The 20,917-nt window shown below is 39.1% G+C and overlaps 1 protein-coding gene across 3 annotated transcripts in view; it reads left to right on the forward strand.

The window, feature by feature from the left end:
• Positions 1 to 20,917, forward strand: part of snx17 (sorting nexin 17) — an 81,851-nt gene that overhangs the window by 40,752 nt on the left and 20,182 nt on the right. For all 3 annotated transcript variants that reach the window (XM_087981783.1, XM_087981782.1, XM_087981785.1), the window contains exons 7-9: positions 3,130 to 3,217; positions 8,495 to 8,564; positions 10,306 to 10,398. In XM_087981783.1, the coding sequence (XP_087837909.1) occupies positions 3,130 to 3,217; positions 8,495 to 8,564; positions 10,306 to 10,398 (251 nt within the window). The remainder of the gene's footprint in view (positions 1 to 3,129; positions 3,218 to 8,494; positions 8,565 to 10,305; positions 10,399 to 20,917) is intronic.

The raw sequence follows: 20,917 nt of genomic DNA on the forward strand, positions 1-20,917 counted from the left end.
TTGTGTGATTTTTAACTTTTTAACTGTTGTAATTGTCCTTGCCTCCATGATCTCCTTTGGTGGTCCATTCCATATTTGCAACATCATCTCTGTGGAAAACGTTGCCCCTCAGAAGCCTTTTTAAATCTTATCCCTCTCACCTTAAGCTTAAAACTAGAGGGCATAGATTTCCCTACCCTGGGGAAAAGACCTTGGCTATTCATCCATCTATGGCCTTCATGATTTTCAAAACCAGTATGAGATCACCGCTCAGCCCCCTATGGTCCAGGGAGATATTCACTCCGAAGCATTGGGCAAATGTTCTTAAAGTCAAGAGGATCAAAACTTGAACAACTTGTGTGGAAAAAGTGTTCCAACTTTATCATGTATTTTGAGTGCCAAAATATTCGGGTTGGACCGAAGGGTCTGTTTCCGTGACTCTAAGTACATAAAGCATAAGAAATAGGAACAGGTGTAGGCCATTTGATCTCTCAACTGTCCTACAATTAAGTAACATCGTCACCTGATCTAATCCAGGCCTCGAGTCCTCTTTCGTCATAGCTGTCACGTCTCAAATATTTCAAGAATTTACCCGTCTCTAACATAGAAATGACGAACAAAAGGCCACTCGGCCCTGTGAGAGCCCACTTTGCCATTCAGTAAGATCGTGGCTGACCTGATTTTAAACTCACCTCTGCAATCCCCAATAATCTGTCATCCCACTGGTAATAAAGAATCTACCTACTTTGCCGTTAAAATATTTAATTATTCTACATCCACACCCGTTTAAAGAAGGGAGTTCCAAAGACAGTTAACCTTCAGAAAAGGAAGTTTCTTCAACTTTGTTTTAAATGGATGGCCCCTTAGTTTTAAACAATGGCCCCTACTTCTATATCCTTTCACAAATCCTTTCAGCACCTACGTTGTCAAGTCCCTTCAGGATCTTGTGTTTTAATTAAGTCACATCTGACTTCTTCTAAACTCCGGAGATAAAGGACTAGTCCATTTAATCTTTTCTCATCAGTCAGACGTCTCTAAATGTTTTGTGATCTAGCTTCCACACACCTCTGGGATTAAGAATCACTGTCACATGGAGAAGAAATTCCTTCGCATCTCAATTTTAAATTAGTGTCACCTTATTTGACTTTGCCTAATTCAAGATTTTCCCCACTAATGGAAAGCTTTTCTCAATATCTATCTGATAAACCCCCTCCAGAATCTTGTATGGTTCAGTAAGATCATTCTTCTAAACTAATGAATTAAAGGTCAAACCTGTTTATCTGTTCTTGATAAGTCAGCCCTTCACTTCAGGAATCCACCTACTGAATCTCTTCTGAATTCCTCCAAGGCCAGTACATCCTTTCTCAAATATAGGAACCAAAACTGTACACAGTACTTCAAATGTGACCTCACCAACTCCCCATACAGTTGTAATAAGATTTTGCTATTTTAAACTCCAAACCCTGAGCACTAGAGGACAAAATCCAATTTGTCACCTTAATTACTTGCTGCATCTGCATGCTAACTTTGTATTTCATGCACAGTAACATCTTGTCCCTCCTTGCTGCAAATTGTATTGCAATCTCCCTCTTTTTAAATAACAGTCTGTCTTTTGATCCTTCCTGACAAGTCGGTATACTTCACTACATTAAACTTCATCTCTCAAGTTTTTGCCCAATCACTCAACCAGTCTATAAAACCTTGCAGATTCCTTTTGTCCTCATTATTTTATGCTCTCCCACATTTAATTTTATATCATCAAACTTTGGATACATTACACTCTGCCCCTCCCCTCAATTATTTATATAGACGCAAGATAATAGACTGATCCTTGTAGCACTCCTCTAGTCATGTCTTTCCAACCTAAAGTTGATCCATTATTGCAGACTGTCATTTGTTTTTTCCAGTCTTCGATCTATATACCGATATTACCCCTAATACATTGACCTCCTATCTTATGAAATAATCCTTTGTAACACCTCATTAAATGCCTTCTGGAAATTGAACTCCACTACTGGTTTCCTTTTATCAACTCACCATACCTTCAATGAACTGTCAAATTTAGTAGACGTGATTTCCCTTTCACACAACCATATTGACTCTTTGATTTGTGGTTAGCTTTTCTAAATGCTGTTTCTTCCTTAATAATCATTTCCAGCATTTTCCCAACAACAAATGTTAGGCTAACTAGCCAATGGTTTCCTGCTATCTATCTCCCTTCATCCCCTCCCTCCCTTAAAAAGGGATGTCACGTTAATGGTTTTCTAACCCACTAAAACCTTTCTAGAATCTGGTGACTTCTGGAATATTATAACTAATGGCTCCATTTTATTTGCAACCAATTCCTTCAAACCCTTTGCTGTTTTAGGTCTTAGGGACTTATCTGACTTTAGTCCCCTTAGTTTGTCAGATACTTTATCCCTCTTGATAAAGATTGTGTTTTCCCAATAGCAATTTACTTATCTGTTGTTTTTGGGACACTCCTAGTGACCTCCACTGTTAAGATTGATACAAAATTTTGGTTTAAAGTGTTTACTATTTTCATTTCCTGTTATTAATTTCTTAGTTTCATCCTCCAAGGGTCGCACACATAGTTCAACTATTGACTCTTTCTATATACCATAGAAGCTCTTGGTGTTTTTTTTCGTACTTGTCAATCTATTTTCATAATCAATTTTATAATTTTTTTTTAGCTTTCTAGTTATCCACTCTCTTGATTTGTAACAAAAAACCTAACCCTCTAGCTTACTATTAGTTTTGTCACTTTGTATGCCTTAGTTTTTGATTGATCTGAATGAGTAAGCAGTATCTGATTCAGCATGATCAAGGGCATAGTGCAACTCAATTGGAAGTTGATTCTAGATGTGAGTCTTTCATGCTTTGCTTCGGTTCAGTCTACCTCGTGACTGCTTTCCTGCTCCCATCTCTCCTTTCCTTTATAACCCTTTATTTCTTCCCTCTGGCCCTACCTTGCCTTTCAATCTTTTCTCATTCACGTTCTATTTAACTGGTGCAAGGCGAGATTAAGTGCTGACTCAGGCAACTCAAGACAAGTGTAATTGAAAGAAATACTCCATGATGTTTATTTTTGGTATTGTTAAAGATTTTCAACACTTACCAATATCAGTTTTGTGAATCATTGCTCTTCAGTTGTACGCAAGCTTCAGGAGTTTGAACTGCCATATATTTCGGTCACAAGTTTGAAAAACACAGAATATAGAATTGTGTTGCGAAAGAGGTAATTAACATAATTTTGTATTTTAAATCATTTCTTAAAGATGCTTTTTCCTGAATTTTGTTTAGTAAATTACTGCTTTCTGTTGCAATGGTGCATTTTGTTCTGATTTGAATTTAGAACATTACTGCAGTGAGAGTTTGGTTAAACTGAGCACTCATCGTACTTACCTTTTAATTATCTGATAAAAAGGAAACTACCAAATCAGATTAAGAATTCTGTAACCCTTAATCAGTAGCTTAAGATATTATTTGTACTAACAGCTATTAGCACACTGCTGATATTACCCTATTGATTGTTTCAGATATTTAATGTTAATTCTTTTAGATTTCCTGGTGGAATAATAAGTTATTACTTTTATAAACAATATCTTGTTTTGTTATTTAAGCCCTTCAGATGAATCCTTTTATCATGCCTTTTTTAAATTGATTATTGTATTAATAATTTTAAGAATAGGAAGAGTTTATATTGAGATGGTCAATATCTGTAGTTTGCTGAGCAATTTCTTGTTTCTCTTCCCAAACATAATTTCTAAGTAGGGAAGGGAGAATTGTCAGTGAGTTGGGCATCACCACTCAATATCAGTGAGAGTAATCCATAGCCATTCTTGTGATTAAACATAGTTTAAAGTCGTGCCCATTGACCACCTTACACAGTGAGTCAATTCATATTGTGCTCTGCTTCATCAAGTTATCTTTCAAATCTATTCATTTTTTTAAATTAAGTCTTTTTGCTTAAAATCTATTCTGCCTTATACAAGCATGTGTGAATGATTAGTTGAGGGTTTTACTTTTCCTGGGAATATACTGTAATGGATCTTGCACTTTGGGTGTTACTTTAAATGATTAACTGGCTTGTTTTTAAAAATTGACACGGAAGTGCTTGTAGATGATCCATATTTCTGACACTGTGCATCAGTGAAGGGAGTATTTGTTAAAGTGGGGTTCTAATCGAGCGGGCTGCTTTGTTCTGGCTGATATCGTGGTACTTGAGTGGAGCTGCACTCATCCAAGCAAGTGGAAAGTATTCCTGACTTGTGCCTTGTAGATGATGGACATGCATCAAGGAGACAGGAGATGAGTTACTCATTGCAGGGTTCCTAGTTTCTGCCTTGCTCTTGTAGCCACAATATTTGCATGGCAATCCAGTTCAGTTTTTGGTCAGTGGGAACCCTCCGGATGTTAAGAGATTTAGTAATGGTAATGCCATTGAACACCAAAGAATAATGATTAGATTCTCACTTATTGAAGATGGCATGTATGTGACATGTTTTACTTGCAATTTATCAACCCAAGACTGGATATTGTGCAGGTTTTGTACTGTATGAACGCCGGCTGTTTTTGTATCTGAAGGTTAACAATGATATCGCACATTGCGCAACCATCAACAAACATCTCCACTTTTGATCTAATGATGGAGGGAATGCCATTGAAGTAGCTGAGGATGTTTGGGCCTAGGAAACTAACCTGAGGAACACTTTCAGTGATGACTTGGGACTTAAATGATTGACCTCTAATAACCACCAAGTTCCTTAGTGCCTTGTTATTGAGGGCTGTTAAGGGGTCTGCAGCAGAAAGGTTCTTTTGGAACTCAACTGAACAACATGAGCAGGTAATTGCTGACCAAGTGCCACTGAAGATCTATCAGCAACTGCTTCCATCACTTTAATCAGCAATGAACTGAGAAAGTGTTGATTGACCAGGTTGGATTTGTCCTGTTCTTTGTGTAGATGCCAGTGTTTGTAGCTCTAATGGAACAGCTTCGCTAGAGGCATTGCTAGTTCAGTAGCACATCTTCAGTGCTGCTGCTTTGCTGCCAGAGCCCATAGGCTTTGCAGTATCCAGTGCCATCAGTTGTTTCTTAATATAATTTAGCCAATAAAATTGGCTAAAGATGGTATCTGTGATGTTAGGGATCTTCGAGGCTGAGATGAATTCATCCATTTAGCACATCTGTCTGATGCTGGATGCAACACTTGTTTGGCTCTTGCATTGCTGAGGCTGAGAATATTTGTGGAACCACTTCCTGTTAATTCAACTGTCAATCACCATCCATGGCAGACGGCACCAAGATTACAGAGCTTTGATCTGATCTGTTGGTTATGAAATCGATTTGGCCTTGTCCCTTGCATTGGAAACAGCAGAAGCAGAATGTATAGTCCTACAAAGTTTCACCAGGTTGACATTTCTAGGTATGCTTGATGCTGCTCCTGGCCCTTCTGCATTCTTCTTTGAACTAAGATTTTTCCCCATATCTTGGTGGTAGTAGTAGAGTCGGGTGAATAACCCCAAGCTGTGAGGTTAGTATTGTACTGCTACTGATCACCCACAGCACCTCATCAATTCCCAGTTTTGAATTGCTATTTGAAACTACTCCAGTGATAAAGCCACACAATATGATAGAGGGTATCCTCAATCTAAGGGGAATTTGTCTTAAAAGGACTGTTTCATGGACAGGCACATCTGCAACAGTAGATGGAGAGAACCAGGTTAAGCAAGTTTTTCTTTTTTGTTTTCCCTCAACACCTTCAAAACACCTGGCCTAGCAGTTAGTACTTAAGGACTCTGCCTGCTCAGACATTAGTGGTGCTATGAAGCTACTGTCTATTGTAAATATTGAAGTACCCCCACCCGCCCATCCCATGTGTACCCTGTGCCTTTGTCTCACAATATTTCTCTAAATAATGTTCAACATGGAGAAGTACTGATTCAGCTGAAGTGGGAACCAATAGGTGATAAGCCGTAAGTTTCCTTGTCTGTATTTGACCTGATGCCAAGAAACTTCTTGGAGTCCAGAGTCAGTGTTGTATTTCCAACTTCCTGAGAATTGAATGTCACTGCACCACCACATCCAATGGTTCTCATTTGCTCGTGGACCAGGATGTGCGCAGGCATGGTGATGATGGTGTCTGTGACACAACAAAATATGATGATAACACATAATGTCAAGCTGTTGCTTGACCATTTGTGGGACAGCTCTCCTCATTTTGGTAGAAATGTTGAGAGGTAGGATTGTACAGTGTCAACAAGCTGGTTTTGCCTGTACTTTCCAGTGGCGAGGTCAATGTTAGTTGCTCCATCCAGTCTCGTTCCTTTCTTCAGACTTTGTAATGGTTTGATTCAACAACATATTGAAGAGACAACTTCATAGTGAGTCTGGCGCGTGTGAACCAGACATGCAGGTAATAATGGCATGTTTCCTTTCCCAAAGAACACTAGTAAAATGACACCCAACACTCTTCTTAGGAGCACCATTAAAGTTGCTTTTAATTCCAATTTAAATTTTAATTCCAATTTATTAATTTCATGTTTCACATCGCCGCAATGTAATTTGAACCCAAGTCTTCAGCAGCAGCCTGGATCTCTGTTACTATTCCAGTGGCATTACCACCATTGTTAAAGCTTTTTATACTCTTCAGAGATGATCTTATTGATGTCTGAACTCTAGGAATTGAGTGCCTTCCTTCTATGCAATGACTCAATTGCACTCAAGTTTCTTATTGACTGAATTTCATGATGGTGATGGAATATGGATTTCTTTTGTTTTTAATTCTCTTGTCTGTATTGAATACCTGGGACTTGCATCAACTAAAATAATTTTTGAAAAGGGACAGAAGCACTTGTTAAATTGCTTCAGCAATAACTTGGCCACCCAAGTTGGTCATGTTTCACTCAATCAACGTGAAGTAAACAAAATTAACATTTCAGCAAAAGTTACAAAAAGTCAGTTGTAACAAGGCCTTTGCCTCCTATTTTTATTAACAATTATGTATGGGTTTTCATGTATTGGATAAGAAACTTTACCTGCAGTTCGTAGGATGCAATGAACTCCAATACCGAAATACATAAGTTTATATTTCATGTAGCAGTTTGTGGCAATAAAAGGAGCTGAATTTTGGATTGCAGAAGATTGATAGAGAAAGCTGACTTCCTATCTCTTGAGGCAAAAGCATCTGGTGATGAGACTGATTTGAAAAGAAACATCAGAACACTACGAACTCAAAGGGAGTATACAATACTGATGATTCAAGAAGCTGTAGTCTCAGATTAAATGCATTTCATGCATAAGGACACTCTAAGGACTTTAAACTGTATGTTCCTTTCTTTTGTACTGGATAATATCCCCTAAAGTTTGTACCCGTTATGCTTGATGTTGCTCATTTTGGATGTTGGCCAATGAGAAAATAGTTTGTTCTTACAAGAAATTATTGTAACAGCTCATTGTTGCTCCAATAGGAATTGGTTAACTGCATTTTAATTGAATAGAGGTAAACTATTTTTTTGCTTAAAAAGGACAAATCTTTGTTGTGACTAACAGGAAAAAAAGGCAGGACCAATTCATTCCCCCTCATTTGGTTGGAACACTGGAGAAGCAACAACGTGGCTCACTTGCTGGATAGGATAGCTTCATATCAGCCGTAAAATTTGGCTAGGTTGTTTTTCGGAGGAAGAGATTTTTGTTTTGGCGATTGCAAATGTCTTCACTTCTCTACAATAGTGTTCCTTTATATACAATGCCAAGCAACTTAGTGCATGTTTATGGAATATAAATTAAGTGCTGATATACTCAGGGCTGGTGGCATCTGTTGAATATTTCTATTTTATAACCCTCTGACACCCTCTGCTTCGGAACTTAAAAACATTGCAGGTCCTCTAATAGGTCACAGACCTGAAAAATTAACTCTGTTTCTCTCTGCTGCCTGACCTTAGTCAGCTTTTTCCACGTGTAATTCAGAATTGCAGAATCACAGTATTTTGCTTTTCTTAGGGAAGCAACAGTCTCGTGGTATTATCACTGTTAATCTAGAAACCCAAGTAATATTGTGGGGGAGGTAGACAGTGGAATTCAAGTTCAATAAAAATCTGGAATTGAGAGTCTAACGGCGACTTTGAATCAATTGTCAATTGTCTGAAAAACCCATCTAGTTCACTAATGTCCTTGGGGATGAAACTATTATCCTTACCTGGTCTGGCCTACCTGTGACTGCAGACCCACAGCTGTGTGGTTGACTCCTAGCTTCCCTCTGGATAATTAGGGATAGGCAGTAAATGCTGGTCTAACCAGCAATGCTCACATTCCATGCATGAACAAAAGAAAAGTTGTGCAACTGTAATTTTTTTGACTGTGGTCTGAGTATCTTAAAATCCAACAGTACACGTTCATTCAGCACATTGTGCCTAATCCCGTTTGCATTTAGTTCAAACTTATCAAAAAAAACCAGTTTGAGGTGGTGCACGTGCAAATTATTACCTTGTACTGATAACCATGTTTTGTTTACAGCTATTGGGATACTGCTTATGACAATGATGTTATGGAAAATCGGGTTGGATTGAACCTTTTATATGCTCAGGTAAGAGAAGTCATAGTTGCCAAATATTTGATCCAACTCGAGCATTGTGATCAGATGGAAGTTTTTTTCAACATTCATTTGCCCTTCAGTATGTTTTAAATTAGTATATCAAAGTGAATGACTGCAAGACTCTCAGAAGATTGTTTTTCCTTTCTCTTGCCTTTTTTATTTGAAATGTTCTATCATTCGTCCTATATTGCTTCCTTCACTTTTTATAAATCCTATATTCCTACCTCACCTCGTGTTTTACTTGATGTATTTTGTGTTTATTAGAAAAAATAATCGTAAATATATTTTCTTAATCTAAGCAATTTTGAACAGCCTTCCTTCCTGACAATTTACTCTAGCACAAATGATAGAGAAGTTCAATTTTTAAAATAGAAGAAGCAGAAGGCTGGGCTATGGAGTAGTCTGAATAGTTCACTACATGTGCTTAAACACCATTATAGGATTTCCTCCAACAAGGTTTTATGTTCATTACATTATCTTTTAAAATGAAGTATGATTAGATTAGATTACCTACAGTGTGGAAACAGGCCCTTTGGCCCAACAAGTCCACACCGACCCTCCAAAGAGAAACCTACCCCCCCTATATTTACCCCTGACTAATCCACCTAACACTACGGGCAATTTAGCATGGCCAATTCACCTAACTGCACATCTTTGGACTGTGGGAGGAAACCGGAGCACCCGGAGGAAACCCATGCAGACACTGGGAGAATGTGCAAACTCTACACAGACAGTTGTCTGAGGTGGGAATTGAACCCAGGTCCCTGGCGCTGTGAGGCAGCAGTGCTAACCCCTGAACCATTTGCAGTGCATACAAAGACCTAATGGAGGTTTTAAATGGCTGCTTTGCATCAAAGACAAGGTAGGTAAAGATAAACTGTTTCCACTGGTGATTGTAAAACTAGGGGACACTGCCTGCGAATTGGGGACAGACCACTCAGAGATTCGGAAACAGTAGTACACAAAGGATAGTAGATATTTGGAACTCTTCAGCAAACAGCAGTGGATACTTGATCAGTTGGTAATTTTAAGTCTGAGGTCAATAAATGTTTGTTCAGCAAAAGTATTAAGGGATAGGGGCCAAAGGCAGGTATACAGAATGAGGTCACAGATCAGTCATGATCTCATTGGTGGAACACGCTCAAGGGCTGAATGGCCTACTTGTGTTCCTCCTTTCAGTGCATTATGAAATAATGGCAGAAAGACTAAAACAAATCTTGCATGTATGATGCAAAACATCATAACCTGGAGATTTATCTCCATGATATTTGTGTGATCATGTGCTCAAACAAGCTACTGTATTTTCCTACATTATTCCAGAGATTGCACTTTAAAAGAATTTTGGTTAGGAGATGCTTTGTGATAAATTCCCTCTTCTTTTTCCGTTGTTCAGAATTACCTGTTATTTTGCGCCACGTTACTCTGAAAAATCCATTTTTATAAACGCACGCACAATACATTCAATTGAGCTTTCCTGTTCAGGTGATTAGCATTTTCAGAGTACAAATGTGAATCCCACATTTTTATGGGATGAGAAGTGAAGTGAAATAAATGGCAATTTGATTCAAAATTTCTCATGCCACGTGTATACAATTGCCCACCTTCATGATCCTTCCTCGGTGAAGGCTCATGCAAACGGCATGCATCCGTGTTATTATTATCTTGATCATGCATTTCAGCTACACTTTTAAAAGCTAGTTCTCCCTAACTAAAATAATTCTTCTTGTCACAGACTGTGGCTGATATTGAACGAGGGTGGATCCTGGTCAATAAGGAGCAACACCGACAGCTGAAATCACTTCAAGAAAAGGGCTCCAAAAAAGAGGTGAGGACTCTGGTGTGAAGTGTAAATACTACAAAGGAAACTTTTTTAGTGCTAAAAATACAGCCTTTTGTGAAAACAGAATCATTTACACTCAACTTCTTATTTTCTCCATGCCATTTAACAATTTTGTGATGCATAATTTCATTTTGGAGGTGTATGGAGGATGCTGTTGAAATATTTTAGCTTCACAGTGAAAAATAGAAATGTGAAGTTATGCCACTTAATTGTAGCTTTGAAATTAACTTAACAATATTTCTGAAAAATCTCATTGTGATGTACTGTAGCATTGAGCAAATCACAGAAGTAATGTGTTTATTAAGTATTTCATGTAAATTGACTAACTGCAAAATAGCTTTTTACAAATTTGCCAAATACATGTGGAAATCGGTTCTACTCATTGGGCAGTGTTCCATCCTATATTCAAGCCTCCAATTCAGTTATTTAATAAATACTATTTCCTCTTGTTCTCATTTGTCTGCACTAGCTCCCTGCTTTCTGCTGCACAGTTTAAATTACTCATCAAAATACTCAAAAGTAAAGCTTTCAGTTGCCTAATTCTTTTACAGATAATCCCTTTTGAAACCTTTCTGCCTGTTTTTTTTCCCTCCATTTGAAACCTTTTTGGTCAACCTTTTTATTAAAAATTTTACTTTGACTCGGTACTTGTTCCTTTTTAAACATTCCCTTCCTTCCACGTGTCAGTTATTTCTATCCCTTTCACTAAGTTCATGGGATAGTTTTTAATCTGTTGGAGTGAAGTTACTGCAATCTATAATTGACTTAGTGTCTGAGCAATTAGATTATTATGAACTAATCCATATGCTGACATTGATTTCTATGGGGAAGGTCATGTCAAACTATTCTAGTTCAATTGTTTTGAGTAAACTAAAATTGGAGATCAGCAAAGATCTGTGGATGTTATCTGTATTGACATCTGGAAGGGTGATCAATGGGCTTTTGTACTTTACACAAGACCTACAATTAAATTGCAGTTGACTTGGGATGATGGGTGTTTATTGGCTCATTAATTAACCTTATACCAGTTCCTACCATCCAAAAGCTTGATTCGGAGAGGCTTGTTCCACTGCCAGGAACTTGATAGTTTGTGGTTGGGTCTACTTTAATTTAACAATGTTGCCCATTTGCAGTGGACTGCATTAATCCAGCCTGAGAGTCCTGAATGCACCCCCTATGGAGCAAGGGGGCCACTTGTCAGCATGATATAGCTTAGAAGAATTGGTGGAGTGTGACAAGAAGTATATACAGGTGAAGAAGGGTTCCCCATATAGATGGTGCACTTCAAGTAGGTTTCAAGGTTATTTTTGAAACATTTCACAGGCTGCTCTGATCTATCTAGCTTGTGAGTTAGGAGTAGAAGAACACACCCTAAGATAAATGTTTGGAGTTCTGACACATTGGTCTGTATATGTCATCTGTCATGCATTTGCTCACTCAAATTGTCCAAATCACACTGGAGCATCTCTGCATCCTCTTCACTGTTCACCCTCCTAGACAGCTTTGCGTCATAAGCTATCCCAAGAATAGTTTTTTTAAAAAAAAATAGCGTTATTCTTCAGTTTTGTAGAGCTATGGTCAGATTCTGTACAGTTTACTGCTTTCAGTTTTGGGCACCACACCTTTGGATGTGGCCATTAATATAGTGCCGTTTCACAAAGATATTCCTAAATCTGACACTTTTATTAGGTTTTGCTGTTATCTTAAAAAAAGTGACTAAACAATTAATTGGAAGAGTTCATGTTCTGAACAAAAAAATTTACTTCACAACAGTTGGGCATTGCAATTTCTAACTTGAAATGTTTTGGAAACATATTAAACCCAATAATCTCAACACAACTTAAGTAAAATACTTCCTATACTAGAAATCTGGGACAAAAACCTGAAAATACTGGAGAAACTCAACCAGTCTAGTGGTATCTGTGGAGACATACAGGTAATATATTGAGTCTGATGTAGCTCCTCTTCGGCACTTGCTGTTTTTATTTCAATGTAACTTTGCAATGTAACACTTGCATTTCTACACAAGCTCTCCATAAAGAACATAGAACAGTACAAAGTTTGTGAGAAGATTTGTAGCTCGGGTGCTCGTTGTTGTGGTTCTGTTTGCCGAGCTGGGAATTTGTGTTGCAGACGTTTCGTCCCCTGTCTAGGTGACATCCTCAGTGCTCGGGAGCCTCCTGTGAAGCGCTTCTGTGATGTTTCCTCCGGCGTTTATAGTGATTTGTATCTGCCGCTTCCAGTTGTCAGTTCCAGCTGTCCGCTGCAGTGGCCAGTATATTGGGTCCAGGTCGATGTGCTTATTGATTGAATTGACAGATTCAATCAATAAGCACATCGACCTGGACCCAATATACCGGCTCCCAAGCACTGAGGATGTCACCGAGACAGGGGGCGAAACGTCTGCAACACAAATTCCCAGCTCGGCGAACAGAACCACAACATAGAACAGTACAGCACAGAACAGGTCCTTCAGCCTTCAATGTCATGCCAACCTTTTATCCTACCCTAAGATCAAACTAACTACATACCTTTTCATTTTACTATCATGCATGTGCCTATCTAAGAGTTGCTTGAATGTCCCTCATGTATCTGACTCTACTACCACTGCTGGCAGTGCATTCCACACACCCACCACTCCCTGTGTAAAGAAGCTACCTCCGACATTTTCCCTAAACCTTTCTCCAATCACTTTAAAATTATGCCCCCTTGTGATAGCTGTTTCCATCCTGGGAAAATGTCTCTTGCTATCCACTTTATCCATACCTTACATCTTGTACACCTCTATCAAGTTAACTCTCATCCTCCTTCTGTCCAGTGAGAAAAGCCCGAGCGCGCTCAACATTTCTTCATAAGACATGCCTTTTAGTCCAGTCAGCATCCTCAAAAATCTTCTCTAAAGCGTCCACATGCTTCCTATAATGATGCGACCAGAATCGAACACACTATTCTAAGTGTGGTCTAACCAGGGCTCTATAGAGCTGCAGTATGACATCGCGGCACTTAAGCTCAGTTCCCCTGCTGATGAAAGCCAATACACCGTATGCCTTCTTGACAACACTATCAACTTGGGTGGCAACTTCGAGGGATCTATGGACATATACTCCCAAGATCCGTCTGTTCCTCCACACTGCCAAGAATCCTGCCTTTATCCCTGTATTCTGCATTCAAATTCAACCTTCCAAAATTAATCTATTCGCACTTTTACAGATTGGACTCCATTTGCCACTTCTCAGCTCAGCTCTGCAACCTGTCAAAGTCCTGTTGCAACCTGCAACAGCCCTCCACACTATTCACAACTCCACCAACCTTCGTGTCATCGGTAAACTTACTAGTCATTTATAAAATTCACATAACGTGTCCAAGAAGAGATCCCTGTGGGACACTTTACTTTTTGAATGAGCCTACCATGGGGAACCTTATCAGATGCCTTGCCAAAATCCATATACACCACATCATCTCCTCTACCTTTGTCAATGCATTTTGTCACATCCTAAAGGAATTCAATAAGGCTTGTGAGGCATGACTCGCCCCTAACAAAGCCATGCTGCCTATCTCCAATCAAACCATACTTCTCCAAATAATTATAAGTCTTGTCTCTCAGAATCCTCTTCACCAATTTGCTTACCATCGACATAAGATTGACTGGTCTGTAATTCCCACTATTATCCCTATTCCCTTTCTTGAACAAGTGAATAACATTTGCCACCCTCCAATCATCTGGTACTACTCCAGTGGTCAGTGAGGATGCAAAGACCATCACCAAAGGTGCAACAATCTCTTCCTTCCCTTTCCATAGTAACCTTAGGTGTATCGTGTCTGGGCCAGGGGACTTATCTTTCCTCTTGTTTTTTAAAAGTTTCTAGCACCTCCTTAAAATCAACCTGTTCAAGCATATCATTAACAGGATTTTGAGGATTCATTCATTTATAGCTCTAAACAAGGGCTGCCATTTCTCTCATAAATTACGTTGGTTCTTCTCTATATAGAAACTATTCTTAGCCGTATACAAAACTTTATGGTTCTTATGGCCAAGCAAACATTTCAGCTCCTTTTCCAGCCTAGAAAGGTGACTTCCCCACCATGGCAAGTGTAGATGTCACTGTCCTGTGACATTTATGTCCAAGGTAAAGCTGTTTCTGTGCAAAAAGTGCACAAATGGAACCCAAACCAAAAACAAATCACCCAACAATCTATCCCCATGGCAATGTGCCACATGTAGGCTGTCCCAGATAGATAGTAAAACTAACTAACTTCAAAACATCCCTCCAGTTTTGGGACCCAAATGAATAACTTGTATTTCTAACAGCTGCGGTCTTACCAGATTCAGTTTCCATTGTGAAGCCAAGGTTGGATCATCTGTTTTTTTTTCTTTTTCCTCACCTTTTAACTTTAAGCCCTTGAAGTAAACATGGACCATCTTTTTGGATTGTTGTTATTTTAAAGATATTGCCAATATTTTCAGCCAATGTGTATCATTTTGTTTTTGTAATTAAACATTTAATTCCTAAAAATGAAGTTGCACTCAAACGCAAATCGTAAAATGAGGCACTTGTAACAATCCGTAGTAATTACTTCCTCTGGTAGATTTGCAGAACGTTTTTGAGCTAGGCTATTGAAGTCTGAAATTTTATTTGTGACTGTTTTAGATTTGTGACCCTGAGTTCTGGTCTTATCCACAAGTGGAGTCTTTTTTTCTAACAGCATCAAGACTTTTCTTTAATCTTAAAAGGCCTCAACTCGCCCTTCCTTCATGTTTCTTTCTTCAGTTTTGTAGAAAGAGAAGTCTGTTCAATTATTGCTGATGGGGATGACCCCTCCAATTTTAATGTAATAATCATAGATTTCTATTGCACCTTTGCCAGTATCTTTAACATTAAGATGAGATGAGATGAGAACTGCGTAGAACTAGTGTGACCCAACCAAATTTTTAAAGGTGCTTTTCGCAGCCTTTCTGCTTTTCAGTTCTGTTTTGAAGTGAACTCCCATGCTTTGCTTACTACTTCAATTACTTTGTTAACCTGTGTCACAACTTTGATTTATGTATGTGTACTTTTGGAATTATCTGCTCCTCACTCCATATATACTATTTCGAGTACATAGCCTCTGAATTGATACCAAAATGTTCTACCTTGTTGAGTTGTCTGTTATTTATCAATTAAATGCCCATTCTGCAAGTTTTGTTAATTTATTCCTCTCGTTTTCACAGTTGTCTACACCTGACACCTGTTGTTACCTACAGGTTTTGACATTCTATCCCTGAGGTCATCTCATTTATGCAGATATTGGACAGCAGTGCTCCAGTTACTGATCTATGTTGAGCACCATTTCCTACCTCGCCACTGATCTGAATCTGTCTTTAACTCCATGGCATGAAGACAGCCTGTCACTGTTCTGCTTAATACATTATGTAAAAAGTCCTCAGCCACTTTTTCCCCAATGTTTTATAATATGTAAGGATACTACCAATTTGGACAGCAGGTTTTATCCTGTTAGCTTGAGCCATTCATATCTCAGCTTTTCGGTCGTAACATTTTTATTTCTTTGCTCTCTTTAATGTCTCGTCTCATCTCATCATATTCCTTGTCTTGGTATCTTGGGGGAAAAAAGTATTTTTATCATTTCGTATGAGTTTGTGTGCATTCCTTATCCTGATTTTCCTTTTATCAGTAAATAAAAGCTGAAAGAATTGCAGGTACTGTAAATCAGAAACAAATACGGAAGTTGCTGGAAAAGCTCAGCAAGTCTGGCAGCATCTGTGAAGGGAAATCAAAGTTAACATTTTGGAACTGGTTACCCTTCCTCAGAACTTAGTTTCCAGCAAATTCTGTTTCTGTTCCTTTTATTGGCGTCTGTCGGGTACTTTACTATTTCCCTTCCCTCTTCCTGTTTCTGGTCTTTTTGTGCATAAATGCATGTATTTTTGAAGCACAAGCATTAAAACTTTGATACAAGGTAACCTTACTCTGTTCTTTCCTATTTCATGGTATATTTGCTCAATCATGAAGATATAATAGTTTAGTAATTGATAGACTCCTTTGATGGAACAGAATTAAAGCCTAATGAAAATAGACTATGCATAACAATCTTGTCTGTCATTTGAATGCCATATCATGATGCATATTGGATTATCTACTTATAAACTTTTCAAGCACATGTTTCAAATTAATTTAGATGTTATCAATATTCCCTTTTATTTTGGTATAATGAACTTCAGTCACCAGCAACTTTTTTGTAAGTGCTAAAATCTACACTCAATCATTTGAAAATTGAACATATGAACTTGAAAGTCAATCTTTCAACAGTAAAGCTAATGAAAGAATGAAGCAACAAATGACAGTGGGCTCTTAGTGATAGCAGTTCTAGAAAATCACATTTGTTAGACAGTAATGACATTCGTGATAGACCCTGCATGTTTTTGGGGTTTTATATTAAATGTGTTCTTTTTGCCCCTTCTCGCTAGTTTTGATGTCTATCACCTTGCACTTGTGATTCATATTGCTGCTGCCCCGAAAGTCCTCATTCCAGCTATTACTTAATTCATCTCAAACAGTCGACATGTCAGTATCTTAACCAAGGCCATTGTTACACACATGTATCCCTTACTGAAGAAGCTGACCTGGTATTTTAGTTTCACTTTCTAAGGAGGAAGAAGTTCAATCCCCGCCCCGCCCATCCCACCTTATCCCAGATCCAACCTTCCAACTCAGTGTCTCCCTCATGACCTGTCCTACCTGTCCATCTTCCTTCCCACTTATCTGCTCCATCCTCCTCTCTGACCTATCACAATTATTCCCACTTTCATCTACGTATTGCACTCACAGCTACCTTCCCCACCCCCCTCCCATATATCTCCCCACCCCCTTGGCTCACAAGCCTTATTCCTGATGAAGGGTTTTTTCCCAAAATGTCAATTCTCTCCTTCTCGGATGCTGCCTGACCTGTTCTTTTCCAGCACTACACCCTCGACTCTAATCTCTAGCATCTGCAGTCCTCACTTTCTCCCAGCTTCCATGACAGTCTGGGATAGATAATCCCAAAAGCTCTGTAATGTCTGAGTGAAGGCATTCTTCCTCATCTCAGTCTTATTAGCTTGTTCTTTTTATTTAAACTGGCCTGTGGTTCTAAGCCCTCAGACACAAGTGGCATCCTTTTCCATCTACTGTTTCTAGCCCTTTAAGATTTCTGTGCAATTCTGCAAGATCCCCTTCTTGTTCTTAAACTCTAGAAAATCCAGGCAAAGTTTGTCAATTTCTCATAGGACAGTCCTACCATCCATAGAACTTGTCCAGTGATCCACTCCTCTATGGCAAGTATATCCTCCCTTCTATAAAGGGACCAAAACTGCACATGACATTCCAGGGACATCCTCCCTGCAGCTACCCTGTCTTGTCTTGTTAGAATTTTATAAATCTGAGATACCCGCCTCATTCATCTGAACTCCAGTAAATCCAATCCTAACCTAGTCAGTATCACCTCTTATGTCAGTCCTGCCATCCCTGAAATCAGCCTGGTAAACCTTCACTGTACTCCCTTGACAGCAGGAGCATCCTTCCTCAGAAAAAAAGACCAAAACTGCACACAGTATTCTAGGTCTGGTCTCACCAAGGTCCTGAATAGCTGCAACAGCACATCCCTGCTCCTGTGCTCGCAACCACTCACAATGAAGGCCAAAATACCATTTGTCGTCTTTACCATCTGCTGCACCTGCATGCTTACCTTCAGCACCTGGTGCACACTCCCCTCGCCCAGTTTATTAGCCATTCAGATCGTAATCTGTCTCCTTGTTTTTGCTTACAAAGTGAGTAACCTTACAATTATCCAAATTATACTGCATCTGCCATTGATTTGTCCACTCACGCAACCTTTCCAGATCATGCTCAAGAATCTCTGCATCTTTCCCACCCAACTTGGTATCCTCTGCAAACTTTGCGATGTTACATTTTGTTCCCTCAACCAAATGATTAATATGTATTGTGAATAGCTGGAGTCCCAGCACCAATCCCTGTGGTGTCTCACTAGTTACTGCCTGCCAATTTGAAAAGGACACATTCATTCCTACTCTTTGTTTCCCCTCTGCCAACTAGTTTCCTATCCATCTCAATGCACCAACCCAATTCCATGTGCTTAATCTTGAATAATAATCTCCTATGTGGGACTTTGTCAAATGCTGTCTGAAAGTTCAAATATAACACATCAACTGGCTCCCCTTTGTCAACTCTACTAGTTACATCTGCATAAAATTCCAACAGATTTGTCAGGCATGATTTCCCCTTCACAAATCCATCTGGTGCCCTTGTCGTTTTTAGATGGTAGTATATTTTGTAGATGGTGCACACTGCTGCTGAGCATTGGAGGTGGATGAACTGAATGTTTGTAACTAGTCCCAATTAAACAAGTTGCTTTTTCCTGGATGATAAGCTGCTTGAGTTTTGGAACTGCACTCATCCAGGCAAGTGGGGAATATTTCATCACACCTTTGACTTATACTTTACAAAAGGCTGCCAAGGTTTGGGAAATCAGATCACATCAGTTCAGTTTCTGGACAATAGTAGGCCCAAGGATGTTGATAGTCGGGAATTATATGGTTGTGATACTATTGAATATCGAGGCGTAATGGTTAGATTCTCTGTTCATGGTCATTGCCAGGCATTAGTGTGGTGTGAATGTTATTTGCCATTTGTCAGCACAAACCTGGCTATTGTCCTGATGTTGCATTTGAATTATTTGAGTTGCGAATGTGCAGTCATCAATGAATGTCCCCATTTCTGATCTTGTGATGGAGGGAAGGTCATTGAAGCAGCTGAAAATGTTTGAGTCAAGGATATATCCCGAGGGACATCTGCAGAGATGTCCTGGAGCTGAGATGGCTGACTTCCAAATATTGCAATTATCTTCCTTTTGTGCCAGATAGGATTCCAACCAGCAGAGAATTTTCCCCTGATTCCGATTCCAGATGCCATACTGAGTCTATTGCAGCTTTGATATCAAGGGCAGTCACATCTCACCTCTGGAATTTGGCATTTTTGGACATGTTTGCATCAAGGCTGTAATGAGGTCAAATGCTCAGTGGCCTTGGCAGCACTGAGCTGAGATTCACTGAGCAGATTATTGCTAAGCAAGTGCTATTTGAAGCAGTGTTGATGACATCTTCCATCACTTTACTGACTGAGAGGAGACTGATGGGTGGTAAATGGGCGAGTTGGATTTGTCCAGCTTTTTGAGTACAGGATGTATATTGGCAATCCTTCACCTGATCAGGTAGATGTCAGTGTTCTACTAGAACAGCCTGTTCTTCAGTATTGTTGTCTAGACCGATAACCTTTTGTGGTATCCAGTGCCTCCAGAAGTTTATTGACGCCATGTGGAGTGAATAGAAGTGGCTGAAGTCAAGCACTTATTATTGTAGTTGACCTCCTGAAGAAGGAGAAGATAGATCATCAATTCAGCATTTTTGGCTGAAAATTGTTGCTAATGCTTGAGCTATACCTTTTGAACTGATGTTTTGGACTCCATTATTGAGGATAGGGATTTTTGAGGAGATGCCTCCTCCAGTGAATTGTTTAAATGACCACTACTGTTCATGACTCGATGTGGCAGGACTGCAGAGCTTAGATCTGACTCATTGGTTGTGAAATCACTTGACTCCATCTGTCATTTGCTGCTCATCATGCAAATAGTTATGTTTTGTAGATTCAGCTGGACACCTCATTTTATACGCATGCTGCTGCTCCAGGCATGCACTCTGCACTTTTTTTTTGAACCCGTGTTGATCCCCTGTCTTGATGGTAATGATAGAGTGGGGGTTTTGTTGGACTATGAGGTTGAAGATTAAGTTGGAGTACAATGCTGCTGTCATGCAGTCAAATCATGGATGATCTCTCTGCATCACAAACTTTTATCAGTTGCCTTTCATCCATATCCCAATCCATAGTATACATTTTCTGAATGTTCTATCTTCAGATTGAGTGTTATAGTGTTCCACTATCAGTTTTGTAAAATAATTCTCCTGAATGTTTCCTTGACATATGTTCCCTCTAATTTTCTCAGCTGATTTGTCGACCTCCAAGGTGTTTTTGGCAATAGCTGTTTAAACTACAAATGGATATAACAGTACAGCAGTATGCATAGATCCTGTGGTTGCATGGCCACACAGCTTAGAGGGACTGCTGGCATTGATCAGTCTAATTCTAATTTTAAGTTTATGCTCCACACTTCTGCACATCCACCCAAAGAAAATATTTTCTTTCTCGCTATCCTATTAAATGCTTTGTTCATGTGGACATCTTATTTAGATCACTCCATAGTATTTTGTACTCAGAATAATAGAAAGTGAGCCTGTGCACCTATCTTAGTGATTTAACAGTTTGATATTACTGTGATTCTGGTGAGTCCCTGCTGCACGCCCTCCAAAACCAGTGAACATGTCCGAAGTGTATAAACACTTTCAAATGAGACTGTGTAACCAGAGCTTTATACAGCTGCAGCATAATTTGCAAACACT

Source organism: Chiloscyllium plagiosum, unplaced genomic scaffold (assembly GCF_037043375.1).
Source record: "Chiloscyllium plagiosum isolate Xiang-an unplaced genomic scaffold, Cpla_swu_hap1 HiC_scaffold_3, whole genome shotgun sequence".
Classification (NCBI taxonomy): Eukaryota; Metazoa; Chordata; class Chondrichthyes; order Orectolobiformes; family Hemiscylliidae; genus Chiloscyllium; species Chiloscyllium plagiosum.